General features: G+C 52.2%; 2 protein-coding genes across 7 annotated transcripts in view; one reads left to right on the top strand and one right to left on the bottom strand.

Moving 5' to 3' along the window:
• The first annotated feature begins 571 nt into the window (after positions 1-571).
• Positions 572-9,260, top strand: CXCR5 (C-X-C motif chemokine receptor 5). Its single transcript, XM_071576188.1, has 2 exons — positions 572-680; positions 6,075-9,260. Exons 1-2 carry the CDS (start codon positions 642-644, stop codon positions 7,149-7,151), a joined length of 1,116 nt encoding a protein of 371 aa, XP_071432289.1. The 5' UTR covers positions 572-641; the 3' UTR covers positions 7,152-9,260.
• A 1,594-nt stretch (positions 9,261-10,854) lies between these two features.
• Positions 10,855-15,992, bottom strand: part of BCL9L (BCL9 like) — a 48,725-nt gene continuing 43,587 nt past the window's right edge. For all 6 annotated transcript variants that reach the window (XM_071576083.1, XM_071576081.1, XM_071576084.1 and 3 more), the window contains one exon: positions 10,855-15,981. In XM_071576083.1, the coding sequence (XP_071432184.1) occupies positions 14,822-15,981 (1,160 nt within the window). In that variant the 3' untranslated portion in view covers positions 10,855-14,821. The remainder of the gene's footprint in view (positions 15,982-15,992) is intronic.

The following is a 15,992-nucleotide window of genomic DNA, read 5'->3' as shown; positions in this document are numbered from 1 at the left end:
AGGTCATGTCTGTAGAGCAGCACTCACCTCCTTGGGGTATGTGAGTTTGCAAGGGAGGTCTTTGGTGTCTCCCCAAGCCCAGAGAGGGGTGAGGCAGCAGCAGAAGGAGCAGAAGGAGCAGAGAACTACAAGCCACTGGTGTCAAAGCAGCCTGGAGGAGCTCGAGGCAGAGAGTGATGGTCATACAGACCATACACATGAATTTCACCTCGGGCAGAATGAATGAAGTGATCCAGGAGGATCCAGAGATCCTGCCTGGATCCAGGAGGTTTCTGATATGTTCCTCCTTGGCACAGAACTTTCCAAAGCATTTCAGACCACCTGGGACAAGGAGGGCAGTGGGCAAGAGCCCTGAGGGTTTCCAGGGAAGACATAAAGATGTTCTGGATCTTCCCTGGTACAGAACAAAGGAATGTGGATCCTTCAAGCTGTACTTTAAAAATCAAATTTACTGCGCTAGTAAAAAGATGATAAAGCCAGTTGCTAATCTTCACATCAATCAGGTCACTATGCCTGGAGCTCATTTGCCTTGCAAATATTCTATTGTTACCTCCCTACTCACTTAAATTACTAACTCCACCCCAAAAAAAAGAGCCTCTGTTGAAACTTCTGGAGAGGAGGCAGGTCCTGCTCCCCAGACCATGGGGCCTGTCAGCTACTCCTCGGAGACCTATGACCTGGTGAGTCGGGCCTGGCTCTGCCTGGTGACAGGGACAGCAGGTGGGGCTGGGGTGGGCTGAGAGACCTGTTTGCTGTCTGTCCATCTGCTCACCCTCCTGTTGGCAGGAGCAGAGCTGGAGCCATGTCTTATGCCAGCACAGGGAGCCCCTGCACCCCTTAAGTGCCAGCCTGGCCACAAGCACCAGGCTGTGGCTTGCAGGGAGCTGGCACAGTGTGGCTGCAGCTGATCCAGGGGTGATGGGTATTCCCACTGGTATTCCCAGTGGGAAAGCTGCAGAATGCCAGGGCCTCGTGTGCCCCGTTTGGGTGCTCCAACACTGAGCCCCAGCTCTGTCCTTGCATGGGGACACACCACAGGCTGTGCAAAGGGCCAGGAGACTCCCTGGGAGTCCCAGCCTCTGTTCCTCGGCACCTCGTGGGTGTGCAACACCCATTCCAAGCCAGGCAGCTTTTGCTCCAGCCTTCAGTGGTGTAAATGGTTGAGCACAGAGTGTGCAAAGCCCTGTGCACCTCATCTGGTCTCCTTACACAGCTGGGAGACCCAAGCAAACCTCTCTCTCTGTGAAACCCCCTGGTACGACCACACTTGCTCCTACCCCTGCGTCCCTTCTCCACTTACAGGCTGCCATAGACTCTGCTGCTGGAAGGGGAATATTCAGTGTATTTGCAAGAGGGGCATTTTGAAGAAGAGAAAATAAATTGCAAGTCCTTCTAACATGGAGAGATGACACAAGGTGTTCTGCCCTCTACACAACCTTTGCAAATGAAGGTCAGCAGCAGCACATTTTAGAGTGTGTTGTGCTGTCCTAGGGGAAGTACAGCAGCACTGTCATTGCCCTGGTTTTTCAGTATTGCAGCTCAGAATTTATTTTTTTATGCAAATTCCATTATTAAACTAAGAGGCCACAGTAAATTTAATTTTGAATAGAGTGGCTCTCTGCAGCAGACCTCAGGTTTGGTTTCTCTGAAGAGATAAATACTGGATTTAATTTTTACCACATTTTCTGTTCCTCCTTTTTCCTGTACACCAGGGAAGAGCAAGGAGATGGGGGAGCAACCCTTGCCCTCGTTATTGCTTTTCTGATTCATCCAGTATAAAACTCCTTTGCAAATGGTGGTCATTCCTTTACAAGTTTTTCTCAGAAGAAACTTCTTTCCCTGACCTCTGATGAAGTTTGGTGGAAGCTCTACAGTTTACTGAGAGGTTAAATCAAACTCAGATGTTTCTCATGGCCATGCTGGTTCATCCCTCCAGCTGAACTCTCCATTTGCAGTTTGTTCTGCCCCCAGGAAACCATGGAAGTGGAAGTGTGCTGTCCCCTTGCCCACTCACGTCACAGCTGTGAGCAAACAGCTGCATGTGGCACACCTGCATCACTCTTAATGCAGGGGATTAAGCAAAACTTTCCACAATCCTTAGCTTAGCGACTTTGCCTTGGTTGTGAATTATTTTAAGTCATAAAGGAGACTCCATGTGAGAGGGGGAAACCCAGATAATTTTAGGACAGCACCCACAGTTGGGTGCCACAGCAGGAAGAGTTTTAGACCTTTCCTCAGACTTCCTGCAGTTGGGAGTTTGACATGCATCGCTTCCCACCTCTGTCTCCTGGCAGCTTCCCAGGTTTGGCTCCCTCCCTGCAACAGGGAGGCCACAGATCTCACATGAGCATCACAGCATTTGCTTTGGTGGGGCCACATGTTGCTTTACTTACACTCGGCACTTGCAGCGACAACCTCCCCACAGAGATTTGCAAAAAAGGTCTCCAGAGTGGAGACACTAACCCTGCCTTGTGCACTCACCAGGCAGGATTGTTTGAGCAGCTGTGGAAGGAAAAGTTATGAGAATGTTTGCATCAAAGGTGTGTTTATCTCAGTATGTCACAGTGAGTACAGCAAAGGCCTCACCCAAATTTTGGTACCATATGAGACTACTTGACTCTGTAACCTTGTGGAAAAGAAAGGTGGCCAAAATGATAACCCCATTTCTCCATAGCAAAAATGCTTTCCTTGCTTAACCTTCCTCAGCTGCAGATTAGACAACCAAAATCACAGTTGCAGAAGAACCACTGAGACCTCCACCATGTCCCCTGAGGTGCTGCAGGACAGTTTTCATTCTATGGGACCGACATGACTCAAGAGCATAAAGGCACCTGCACCACAGTAGTGTGGCATTTCCACAGGCTTTGCTCTTATTCCTGGCTTTCCCTTTCCATGACCCAGAGAGGTCACGAGCAGAAGCTCTGTCAGTAAACTGCATTGATGTGGGCTATTTCAGTTTTAAGGTTTGGGGAATGAAATGTGCTGCTCCCAGCCCTGGCATGGACTGAAAGGGAATGACTCACATGGAAAATCCGTAATAGTGCACAAGCTGCTTCACTTCTGCAGCCAAATGTTTTGGTTGCTGACAGTTGTGGGGAACTGAGAAAAGCAGCTGACACACAGAGACCAGAATAAATCTGAGATGTGGGTCAGAGGGATCCCTGAACAAAAAGCACACGGGAACAGCCTTCCCAGGCCTGCACTTGTTGCAGAAAGAGACACCACTTTTTCTCCACCCCCAAATCGGGCTGCAATTGTCTTGCAGGAGACCTGGCCAAAGGTCCCTGTGCATGCACACTGTTGACTTATCCCATCCCAGATCAGGCAGCCACCTGTTTCCAGTTCTAGAAATGGGAACCACAGCCGAAGCCTCAGCTTGTCACATTGAGTGCACCTCCTGGAGCTCTGGTCCCTGTCCTTCCTGTCTCAGCCCAGACTCTGACTTTTCATTCTCTTTTATTTGTGTTCAACTCATCTCTATCTGCTCCTACCCACACGTGCTGCTCTGCCCAGAGGTGCATGAGAGGGCACCTCAGGCTCAGCTTCGCACACGCTTCCCCTGCCCACAGCAAGTGGCTTTACAGTAAGAGCCCTCCCTGCCTGCTCCCCAGCAGCAATCAGATGGTGGCTGATAGTGGCATAGCCTGTGCACCTGTGGCTCCCAATACAAGGTGATGCTGGAATCTGTTCAGCAGCCAAAGCCACTGAACACTACCCAGGCTGCCCATCCATCACCACCGGTGATGCTGGTGTGGCTCCAAGGTGGGACTGACACTCCAGCCAGCAAACCTGTCCATTTCCCATCCTTTCCTTTTTTTCCTTCAAAGTTGGAACCCTCCAATTTCTCCCCAGTGAAATTTCCCATTCCATGTTCAGCACAGCCCCCTGCACAGCCTGAGCAGTCAGGTTTGATCACTGCACCAAATTCCAAAGGTTTCTGGGTTGGTTTTGTTTTTCTCAAAGAGATTCAAGGATCTGGCACTGGACAACACATCAGAGGCTTCTGTGTGTGTTTGTAGCTCCTGAGGGAAGGTCTGGGTAAAGACTAGGCAGGAAGTATTTTCAAGTCAGGGAGTAAAATAACTGGGAGGGATTTCTTAAGGCTTTTGTCTTTAGCAGCAGTCTCCAGTCTCCTAAATCATACCCTAAACCAGAAAAATAAATGTTCTTTGAGAATACAAAATACATCTCACCAAAAGGACTTGCAGCCCTGTTGTCATGTTAGGGGAAGACAGTTGTGTGTTTGAGGTTTTGGGTAGGGAGGATTCCTGTCCCCCAAGGGACAGTCTCTCACCCATTCAGGAGGCAGCACCGTGGCACCAGAGCAGAGCCACAGCACCACTGGGTGCAGAGCTGGTGGGGACAGGCAGTAGCAAGACTAAGAGTAACTTTGGTCAGAGCAAAGTCTTGCTCGGTGCTGTTTCTGGCAGTAGCCAAAGGCAGAGGCCCAGGGAAGAGGGCAAGAGCAGGGCAAGAGCTGGGCAAGGTTATTCTGCACTTTTCCCAAGGGCTTGTTTGCCCTCCTAGCATCTTCTGCTGGGGGACCCCTGAGCCAGCTGTCAGTGATGCCCCACACACTTCTACCCCATCCACGTGCCTGGGTCCCTCCTGGAGCCATGCAGGTGGTTTCTGCAGCAGAGCAGAGCAGTTCAGAGGAGCCCTGCTGCTGCATTTTTACCCCAGACAGCCTCATGTCGAGGCACCCAGTGCAGTGCCCAGGCAAAGCTGCCTGAGAGGGAAGAAACAGAAGTCACCCTTCCCTAGCCAGGCACAACACAGGACTCCAGGGTGGTCACACACTTTTGGCTTAGTAGCACACTGGGTGAGCAAAACCCCAGAAATCAGCTCTAAAACTCTGTAAAGCAGGGCTGGTATTTTCAAAGGGGAACTTGGCAGGGGAGGGAAGGAGCAGCAGGTGCAAACGGCTGCAGCTGGCAGTGAAAGGTATGAAAGCAGCGAGCAGAGACTTCCTCTGTGGTCGATGCTGGAGTCTCAGCACGGGTCTCTGGAGAGGGTGTGGGTGGGGGACCTCAGGGTGACTGTGACTGCTGCTGAGCCCTTCCCTGTTGTCACTGATTTGTCAGCTTGCTACAAGCCTCCTGCATCGCTCTCTTCTTGTGCTCATCCCAGCCCTCTGCTTTTGTGGACACCCAGCTCCTGCCAAAGGTGCCCAGGGCCAGCTGGAGGGTGCCCACTGTCCAGAAAGCTCATCCTGGGCACAATTCCAGCTTCCCAGCACTCAATACCTGCCTGCAGCCTCAGCCCCAACACAGGCTACTCACCTGGCAAGAAGGTACAGCGGACCAAGGGCAAGTCACATCTGTGGCAGCTCTATTGCACCTTCCTTACTGGGTATCAGCCTGGGGTCCAAGTGGTGTTGTCAGGTTCCCTTTCCTGCTCTGACTGCAATTAATTCAGAACTGCCAGGTTTACCAACAGAACAGATTTCTCTCTCCAGCATCCACTCCTGTAGCTGTGGCACCACAGTGCCTCAGAGACTTTCCTCCAGTTGTGTTGAACACCTGCCCCACACCTTTCTCTGAGTCTGTGGAAAGCAACCTCAACAACAGCTGCTGCTTGTCCCCACCTCACCTTGCTCTGCCCCAGGCAGCACCCAGGCCTCTGAGAGAAGAAGGTCAATGCAATCCCACCACCTTTGTACCTGGAAGCAGGCAGGACAGGGGCAGTTTGTATCAGAAATGGGTAGAAGAAATTGGGAAAAGTGGTAGAGTTCCACGCTGTGTGAGAAAGCAAAAGCCACCAGCAGGTAACTTGGCAAGAACCAGATGAAACTCATCATCTGACTGGACATCAGAGCATCCCCAAATAGGGTAGTTAAAGATTAGATCCTGAGCTGTCAGAGATGGAGACAACCCTCTCCACATGTGCTGCTGCACCTCCTGGCACTGGGGGGGCCTCCAAGGTCATCACACTGCAGGCAGCACCTCCTTCTGATGCAGGTGGGCTGCAGGACACAGGGTGCTCCACTCTAGGTCTGCCAGGTGCAGCTGAAGGACTGGGACCTTGTGTCCTTGAAAATCCCCTCCATTAACAAGACTCCCTCTGTTCCCCAGAGCCAGGTGGAGCTGAGCGGGTACTACGAAGCTGAGAACACCACCCCTTCTCTGGAGGGCTACTTTTGCTTCAACCCAGACTCATCTGTGGTTGGCAACCAGAGAGACCCCTTCAGAAAGGTCTTCATGCCCCTCATCTATCTGCTGATGTTCATGTTGGGCACTGTGGGCAATGCTCTGGTCCTGATCATTTTAGAGAGGTTCAAGCGATCTCGCACCACGACGGAAAACTTCCTGTTCCACCTCACCCTGGCCAACCTGGCACTGCTGCTCACCTTCCCGTTCAGCGTGGTGGAGAGCTTGGCTGGGTGGGTGTTTGGGAAGTTCCTCTGCAAGATACTCAGTGCAGTGCACAAGATCAACTTCTACTGCAGCAGCATGCTGCTGGGCTGCATCGCCGTGGACCGCTACCTGGCCATCGTCTACGCCATCCACACCTACCGCAAGCGCAGGGCTCGCTCCATCCACCTCACCTGCACAGCTGTCTGGCTCTGCTCGCTTCTTCTGACTGCACCTGACCTCATCTTCATGGAGGTCTGGACAGACGACAGCAACCGCAGCATTTGCTATTTCCCAGAGGTTGGCATCGATGGCAACAATGCCTGGCTGGCAACTCGCTTCCTGTACCACACCGTGGGCTTCTTTGTACCCCTGCTGGTCATGTGTTACTGCTACATGGCCATCGTGAGGGTGCTCTGTCAGTCCCAGCGCCTCCAGAGGCAGAAAGCTGTCCGTGTGGCCATCCTGGTGACAGGGATCTTCCTGCTCTGCTGGAGCCCCTACCACATCGTCATCTTCCTGAACACGCTCACCAAGCTGGAAGCCTTCACCAAGAACTGCCTCCTGGAAGACCAGCTGGACACAGCCATCATGGTGACCGAGGCCATTGGCTTCACACACTGCTGCCTCAACCCCATCCTCTACGCCTTCATTGGAGTCAAGTTCCGGAATGACTTCTTCAGGATCCTGCAGGAGCTTGGCTGCATAAGCCAGGAGACCCTGCAGGAGATCCTGGAGGTGACAAGGAAGGGGAGCGGCATTGAGTCTGACAACACCACCTCCATCTCCACCTTCTAACTGGGAAAGGCTGCCTGCAGGACAGAACTGGCCTCGGGCTTTCCTTCCAGAGGCACACTTGTGGTCTCAGTTACAAGTTTCACAAGCATCCCCACCACTTTTTTTGCTCCTCAGGAAACAGGTCCAAGAGCTACCGAACACCCAAATCCCATCACATACCTTGCCTGGCTCCTCCTGGTTCTCCTACTTGCAGAGATCTGCCTGGCAGCTGTTGGTAAATGCTGGCTGTCCAGTGGCCACTCTTGTGGGGCTGGATGAACCCAAGCCTGTTGGACTCACATTCCCACCTTTCCCTTGAAAAACTGCCCGCAGGCATCCTGTGCATGAAGCCAGGCATGAGCCTGGGAATGTCAGGGGCAAGGAAAATGTCCAGCTAAGTAAGTGCAAGTCATGTCAGTGAGCAAGGACTGAGGACAAAAGCTAAGCAGGTCTCCATTTCACCAGCTCAGGTTAGTACAGATGTGCCCAAAGGAAGCAGCAGGATCCATTGGCCACAGCAACTGGAAAGAGAGATGCAAGTAGGACTGATGGGGGCTGTAGAGCTCGATGGCCTGGCATGGGCAGTGCTGGACACTCTGATTGCAACGTTGTCCTCTTGCTGTGTGACATCCCTCAGCCAGCCCCAACACATTCACCTGCCCAACACAGCTCATACCAGAAGGTCCTCCTACAGACTGAAAGATTTGACTGTCACACATTCCTTTCCTGACACCAGTGGATCCTTCACCACTCATTTGATCTGTTTTACTGCCTTTAAGGTCTTCTGTGAGGGCTGCTGGACTGAATGCCTGACTGTAAAAGTTTTCCTTTAAGGAAGAACACCATTTGAAGACATGGCTTCTGTCTTGTGACTCTGCACAGAGAACAGAAACCACACAGTTTTGTAAGTCTGAAGGTGTAACTCTTTTTCTTTTTATCAGCTCATTGTATGGCAATTTGTGGGTTCTGAGAGCGAGGAGACCCATTGCCCCAGAGTAAGGAAAAGAGCTGGTTTGCATAATTTCTCTTTGATTTCAGCAAGGCGAGAGGAAATGCAGCATTTTGCTTTTCACTATGCTTTCTGATATTTTTCCTCCACCTGCATCAACAGGGCTTTCAGAGATTAAGTGCATCCAGGTGTACAGAGAACAGACCTGGGTGGCGATCTTGCCCAGAACTTCAAAGTTTCCAGCAACTGCTCAGATCAGGGCAGCTTGATAATTTGATTAGAAATAAGAGCAGCAGCTTTCTCTGTCTTTAATTCTTGCACCACAAGCTGGTGTGTGGGGAAGCCTTCAGCAGACTTGTCACAGCACAACAACTCAGCGAGTCCACAGTGCTGCTCCATGACATTTCTGTTGCTAAAGAGTGCTCTGGCCTGAGCTGTTCAAGAGCCACACACACCATCACGTGGGCATGACCCTCACCACCAACACACTTCAGAATCTGCTCTGCCCCTCACCTCACATTTTAAACAGTGTCAGAGCAATGTGAGTTCTGCTGCTGCAGCTGGAATTTTGTGCTAAACTCACTTCTGAAGTTCAGCCCACTGACAAAGGGCTCAGTCCCAGGTGAACTTCACTACCCAAGGGTCCTTCTAAAAAGATCAGTCATTATGGAAGGTGTCACATTACCTCCCTCTGGCTCAGGCAGAGATCTCAATAGCTCGTTCTCACATTGTGATTGAGGAGATAACTCACCAAGTGTAAGGCAGCCCCACCATTTCCTGCAGCGCTGCATCTTCAAAGGTGAAACCTGCCAATAATGTTGATCGTAGTTGTTCAAACATGTACATACAGCAGAGGAAGAGCAGCTCTCTTTAGCCTGTCCTCATGTTCTCCATGGTTGTATCAGTGAGCAGAACCATTGCAGACGCATTGCAAACATCTCCCCAGCAGGTTCTGATGAGAATTGTGTTTCTACATGAAACTGTTGCTGAAGAAATTAAGTCAGAGTGTAAAATTCTTACAATGGTTACAAAGTAAAAAATAAAAGCTGCAAGCAAAATAAGAGTGAACAGATTGATTTCTCGCCTATTGTTACTATAGTTTTAAGTATTGGTATGTACAAACCTTTAGAAAATGTTGATGTAAGCTGTAATAAACAGTTGAATAAAACACTTTCCTCTCATGGATAGTGTTTGTAAGTAGCTGTCTGAAGTCATGTCACTTTCCCGAGGGAAATGCATCAGAGAGCGCTGAGTGGGCAGATGGGGCACCTTTCTGACAAGTGCTGCTGTTCCCACACGGGGACCACAGGGCTCAGAGGAGCACCTTGTTCAGATTCCCCTTCACCAGTGCCACAGAAGGCCCTACAGTGCTCAGAGGCAGTCCAGACCTACATTAGGTCTGTGCTTTCCAGAGCCTCTTCCACCAACTGCAGCATGTCCTGCCCATTTCACAGCAGCTGCAAACCCTGCCCTGGCACCTGCATGTGGCTCAGCCAGCCTGGGAATGGCTTGGCTCAGAGCTGGCAGCCCCTTCCCCAAAGAGCAGCTGTTGCTCCTCCCGCAGCTGCCTGCAGCTGAATGGCAACAAGAAAGCAAGAGGAACTTTCCTTCACCGCAGAGGAAGCCAGGCTTTCCACTCAATGAAACCCTCGCTGTCTCCCCAAGGTTTGCATGGCTGTCACAGCCTTTGCCCCAGCAGGCTTCCCTGATAAGCACTTGTGCCACCAGAGCCACCCCCAGAGCTCACAGCCCTCAGGCACAGAAACCTTCAAGCTCCCCTGTGGAGCTCAGCTCAGCCCCTGGCCTATGGCTACCAAGTGAGGTGGGTGGACTCTGCCCACCCAGACAGCTGGAAAGGGGCACTGAGCCCAGAGGAGCTCCAAGGTGGCTCCTGCAGAGAGTGGTGAGGTGGTGTGAGGGAAGGCAATCTCACCACCGCCCACAGCACACACTCTGTGCTCTGCAAACACGACTCCAGCAGACAACCCAGAGAAAACTCCAGCCTCTGCCAAAGGCAACTTCAAAGACAGGGGCACAAAACCCCACAACTGCACTCTGCTGGCAATAGCAGGACTGGGACTGGAGCACAAGTCCTCTGGGGAGAGGCTGAGGGAGCTGGGGGTGTTTAGCCTGGAGAAGAGGAGGCTCAGAGGTGACCTCAGCACTGTCTGGAACTCCCTGAAGGGAAGTTCTGGCCAGGTGGGGGTTGGTCTCTTCTCCCAGGCACTCAGCAATAGGACAAGGGGGCACGATGGGCTCAAGCTCTGCCAGGGGAAATTGAAGTTGGAGAGCAGAAAAAAATTCTTTGCAGAGAGAGTGCTCAGGGATTGGAATGGGCTGCCCAGAGAGGGGGTGGATTCCCCATCCCTGGAGGTTTTTCAGCTGAGATTGGCCGTGGCACTGAGTGCCATGATCTGGTAAAGAGACTGGAGTTGGACCAAGAGTTGGACTTGATCTCAGAGGTCTTTTCCAACCCAATCCATTCTATGATTCTATGACAACAGCACACATTTCTACGGGGCAACCAGGTCTCCCAGGAGACAGAGCTGGGGCGTTTCAGCAGAATATCCTGCCCCACACACACACGGTGATCACAGGGCCGTGGCAGGCAGCAGAGCGTGAGCACGAGCCAGGAACGCATGAATGAGCGTGTGCCTGGGAGTGCTGCAGAGAAGGGGCTCCCCCAACGCCCACAGAACCCTCCCAGCAGCTCTTGCACCCTCTGTCCCCACTGCAGTCCCGTGGAAAGTCACATGGAAAAAGACAGGAACAGGGTCAGGTTCTGAAATTTGTCTTTTTAATAAAAAGGCACCTATAAAACAGGTCAATACATTACAGGCAGCACAGATACCCAAAAACAAGCCTAAAAATTGTTTCAAATAAAAACCAATAAGATGTCTTCACATATTGTATTTATATATTTATATTTATATATATATATTTATATAATGGTACAAAATGACTGGGGAAGTTTCTCCATGGGATGACAGAGAACAGGTCAGTCACCTTTACCTCAACGTGAAAGCTAATTCTGGGTGTGTGATTATCCGACATACTGAAAGATGCTGTTTCCCAGCATACGCTTTTTTGGAGCTGGAAAATCATGGCAAAGTCATGGCTAAAAGATGGGCAAACCTTCTACTGTGATTAGGTGGAGTCAGTACACAGAACTCAAGCTGAGAAGCCGAGCAATAAACTACAAGACACGAGACTAGACACAGGTCACGGCAGCAGGCAACCAGCTGATGGCAAACCTTGCCCAGGTCTAACAAGGACTGGCTGTCACTGAGCCTCCAGGGGAACTCCTGCCACACTGCTGTTCACAGACATGGTTGGGAGAGGTGTCCAGGGCAGAGGGGTGTTAGGCAGCACTTCTTCTCCACATTTTTCAGCCCTCACAGTGGTAGGGGCAGGGCTGGCTACAGAGCAGTGCAATTTTGCAGGAGAGCACCGAGTGCTGCTCTAGAATCCTTAGCTCTGGCCTAGCACTGGGATTTCCCTTTTGTATCCAGGGCTGCCAAAGTGCCAAAGTCCAAAGATGTCCCTGCAGGGCACAATGAGCCCTGCACTGCCCTGTTGCTGAGCAGCCAGCACTGGCTTCCCGAGTCCTGCAAGGCCCTGCAGCCCATGGGGCTCTGGCTGAGCAGGGACATTGTGCTGCCAAAGAGTGAGGACTGAAATCCCCAAGCAACTTCTGTGTCAGGCTGGGCAAAAGGGACAGCGGGGGAGGTATGAACACATGGAGGTCTCAACCAGGGTAAAACAAGAGCTGTCTACAGACAAACAGAAAACTTCCAAATAGAAAATGTTATGGCTTCAAATTAGCCGAGACTAGCTGGTGGGTGATGAGCAAGGTTTGGGGCTGTGATTGGTATTTGGATGTTTGTAAGAAACTACCAGCAGTCAACACCCCAAAGTGCAGCCAAGAGAAGCCACAGCCTTTCAGGCAAGTCAAGCTTAGAAAGAGCTACATCTGTTTGAGTCACATCCTCCCATGTGAAACACACACTGAAAGGACAGAGAATCCAACCAGCCAACATGTCAAGTCCAGAGCCTGAGCTGAAGATTATTCCTTTGCTCCAACTGCAAGGCAGGGATAAGCACTTGCTGTTTTACCACATCAAAAAAAGCTGTTGCTCACACAACAAACCCCTACAAAGCAGGAGACCAGAGCAAGATAATTCCTCAAATCCAGGCCCATGCTTCTCACCCAGTACTGCTCACTACAAAATCCTTTCCTGTGTCAAAAGTAGCATGGCCAGCAGGACCAGGGCAGTGATCCTTCCCCTGTACTCTGTGTTGGTGAGGCCACACCTTGAGTGTTGTGTTCAGTTCTGGGCCCCTCAGTTCAGGAAAGAGATTGAGGGGCTGGAGCGGGTCCAGAGGAAAGCAACGAGGCTGGAGAAGGGACTGGAGCACAAGTGCTGTGGGGAGAGGCTGAGGGAGCTGGGGGTGTTTAGCCTGGAGAAGAGGAGGCTCAGAGGTGACCTCAGAACTGTCTAGAACTCCCTGAAGGGAAGTTCTGGCCAGGTGGGGGTTGGTCTCTTCTCTCAGGCACTCAGCAATAGGACAAGGGGGCACGGCCTCAATCTGTGCCAGGGGAAATTGAAGTTGGAGAGCAGAAAAAAGTTATTTCCAGAGAGAGCAATCAGGCATTGGAATGGCCTGCCCAGAGAGGGGGTGGACTCCCCATCCCTGGAGGTTTTAAACTGAGACTGGATGTGGCACTGAGTGCCATGATCTGATAAAGGGAGTGGAGTTGGACCACGGGTTGGACTTGATGATCTCGGAGGTCTTTTCCCACCCAATCGTTTCTGTGATTCTATAAAAATGCCTTAAGGCTTCAAGGTATTCCTAACTGGACTTTGTGACTCCATCTTCTCACAGATTGGATCAAGACAACCCACCAGCCTGTTCAAACACCTTGCAACACAGTAAAAAGTGTTGCTGTTCACTCGCTACTTGACAATCTCCCTTTCCAAAGCCTTCTCCTCCCTGCAGCAGCAAGTTGGGAAAGGTAAGCTCTGTTACAAGAGAGGTAGTGTACTAGGTCTGGCTCTGCAGAATAATCCTCCAAGCAGTGTTCCCCCCCAGCTGTGTGCCCCATATTCACTGCAGGATGCTGGAATGGGGTCCCTGTGGAGGTGCAGAGACACTGCCATGTGTGCAGAAGGGTGTGCAAATCACCCCTCGTGACCCTCCGTGAACAAACACAGGAAAGACCATCAGGGCCATGTGCAGGAAGACCTTATGGAGTGCAGGATGGGGAGGATGGAGCCCATCCAGAAAAGGCAGAGCTGTCCAAATGGCACACTCCCACCAGCCTAGGAATGAGGGATTGCAACACAAGTTCAGCCTCTTCTGTCTGAAGCACAGGATGGCCACACCAGCAACACCGACTTACGCTGAGGTGGAGTATTGCATGCAGGGACAGGTCCTCTTCAACATCTGGACCTCTCCTGTGCCACAGGGCAGGGCTGCTGCTAGTAGCTCAGGGCGAGATGGAACAAAGACTGCCTGCGAAACTCTGGAGGAGAAGGACCGACAAGCACGAGGAAGACCTGGAGAGCATTCAACAGCAATGGGGGCACAGGACAGTGGTAGATGATGATGGATGGGTCATGGGCTGGTGCAGGAAAGCTGCAGAAGAGCAGGGTTCCTAGCTAGCTCCTGGAAGCACTGGAATGCATCACCTCATTCACCTCGGAGCCCAACAGTCCCTACAAACTGTAACACCCTGCCCACAGGTGGCACAGCGTGAAGGGAAGGAAGGAGAGGTGGCAGGGCTGCCCAAGACCTTTAGGTCCAGCTGTGAAGTCCAGGTCCTCATCACTTCTCCAGCTGAAGGGCCAGCAACCTCCCCATTCTGGCCACAGCAGCTTCTCCACAGAGCAGTGACAGCTGCAGCCCACGGAGCCGTGGCCTGTGCCCTGCTGGATGAGCAGCTCCAGCAGCTTTCACTGGAGCCACAGCTCTTGGTGGTGGTTGTGTTTGTGTACTCGGCACAGCATCCACAGGGGCCTGCGATCTGCATGACACTACACCCCCCGCCCCCCCGCACATGCAAACCATCCAGATGCGTGAACAACACAGGTCTGACACAGAGTCACTCCACAATGGGACCTCTCAACACCCTGTGCACCCTGGGGATCCTCCTCCCTCCCCCCAGGGAGAGTCTTCAATCCTTGTACACTGTTGCCTTTAGCATGTTTTTTTTCGTTTCTGTTTTTTAAAACATGTTTTGAGGCTTCTATTAAAACACAGAAATACAGAACAATTAAAAACCAGCACAAGTTTTGCCTTTCCCAGCGACCTATTTACAGCTAGTTCCAAAAACCCTCTTGCACATTTTGGTTGCTTAAAAAGGAAGGAAAAAAAAAAAAAGGAAAAAGAGAGGGGAAAAAGGGAAAGAAAAACACTTGACGGAGGAAAACCGTAAGTGAAAACTTTACACACTGCCACAGGGTCTGGATGCCCCGAGTCACCACTCAGGGTTCCAAGTAACAACCCTTCTCCCAGCCCTTCCACCCTCCCCTTTCCCAAAAAAGAAAGGAAAAAGAAACCCAATTCACATCAAGTTTACTGCACATCTGGTTTTCTGTGTAGAGGCGAATCCGATATGAAAAGCATCCCACGTGGTGTCCTCCACTGGCTTTGGCCCCCAACCCTCCCCTGCAGAAAGGTTTAAAAATGTTTGTAGAGGCAGCCCAGTCCCCTCCCCAGCCCTGGGCACCAGCCAGGGTTAGAAAGGCAAGTTTGCCATGTTCCCAGGCCCGGGGATGTAACTCATCTGGCTGTCCAGGGAGACACTCCTCTGCCTCATCTGGTGCGTGACCATGAGGTTCTGCTGAGGTGGGGGCCCCATGAGAGAGCCCTGAGGTGACATCATGTGTCCTGCCTGGGCATACATCTCCCCCGACACCGACATGCTCCTCTGCTTGGCCTGCATCAGCATGAAATTCTGCTGGGCCATCAGGCTCTGCTGCGGAGACATCATGCCCTGGTGCATGCTGTTGCCCATCATGCCTTGCTGGGGTGGTATGCCTGTCCTGCCCAGCATGGGCACTTGTCCAGGGTGGCACATGGGCATGCTGAGTCCCCTCTGCACGCCCTGCTGCCCGGGAAGGCTGGGGGCATTCATACCTGGCCGCACCGGGGGCTGCTCAGCCATCATGTTCTGCAGGTTCATGAGGTGGAGGTTGGAAGGCTGAGATTTGGGCGCCTGGCTGTCGCTCTTGGGGAAATACTGCAAGGTGCTGCTTGGCTTCTCTGATGGGATGATCCTGGACAGATCAAACTCAGGGATGCCCGTGGGCGTGGGGCGGATGACCTCGCTGAGCTCGGGGTCGTTCAGCACTGATGCCACGCCAGGAAGCACAGCTGGGTAGGGCTCGCCGATCCGAGGAGGGATGTTCTTGCCCATCATGTGCTGCTGAGGGGGCATCTGGCCAGGCTGCTGGGAGGGAAGGTCCTCAGGAGGCAAGGGCATCCCTGGGGGGTAATGCTGCTGCATCCCAGGGCCACCCCCAGCGCCGGGCGCCATGGGCATGCCTCCAGCAGGTGATGGCATGGCGTTGTGGGGCTGCTGCATGCGGGGGAACACGAGCTGGTTAGAAGGAATCATCTGTGAGCTGTTGGGCACAGGGCCACACTGCTGGTTCAATGAGTCCTGGGGACCCGGGGGCAGCATCATGGGGTTCTGGGGGGGCACGCCTGCCCCTGGCCCACTCGGGTGCATAGGAATGTTGGAGCCCAGAGGGTTTGGGGAGGACATCATGGAGGTGGGTGGTGGTTCGTGGGAGAGGGGCTGCTGACCAGGCAGGTTCATTCCCATGGGGCTCTGAGAGGATCCAGGCCCCACAGAGTTCAAGTGCAGTTGATTTGGCTGATTCCCCGTCACACCTAAGAACAGG

This window comes from Pithys albifrons, chromosome 23 (assembly GCF_047495875.1).
Source record: "Pithys albifrons albifrons isolate INPA30051 chromosome 23, PitAlb_v1, whole genome shotgun sequence".
Taxonomy (NCBI): Eukaryota; Metazoa; Chordata; class Aves; order Passeriformes; family Thamnophilidae; genus Pithys; species Pithys albifrons.
The sequence above is the reverse complement of the archived record's forward strand: the minus strand, read 5'-3'. Positions and strand labels throughout refer to the sequence as shown.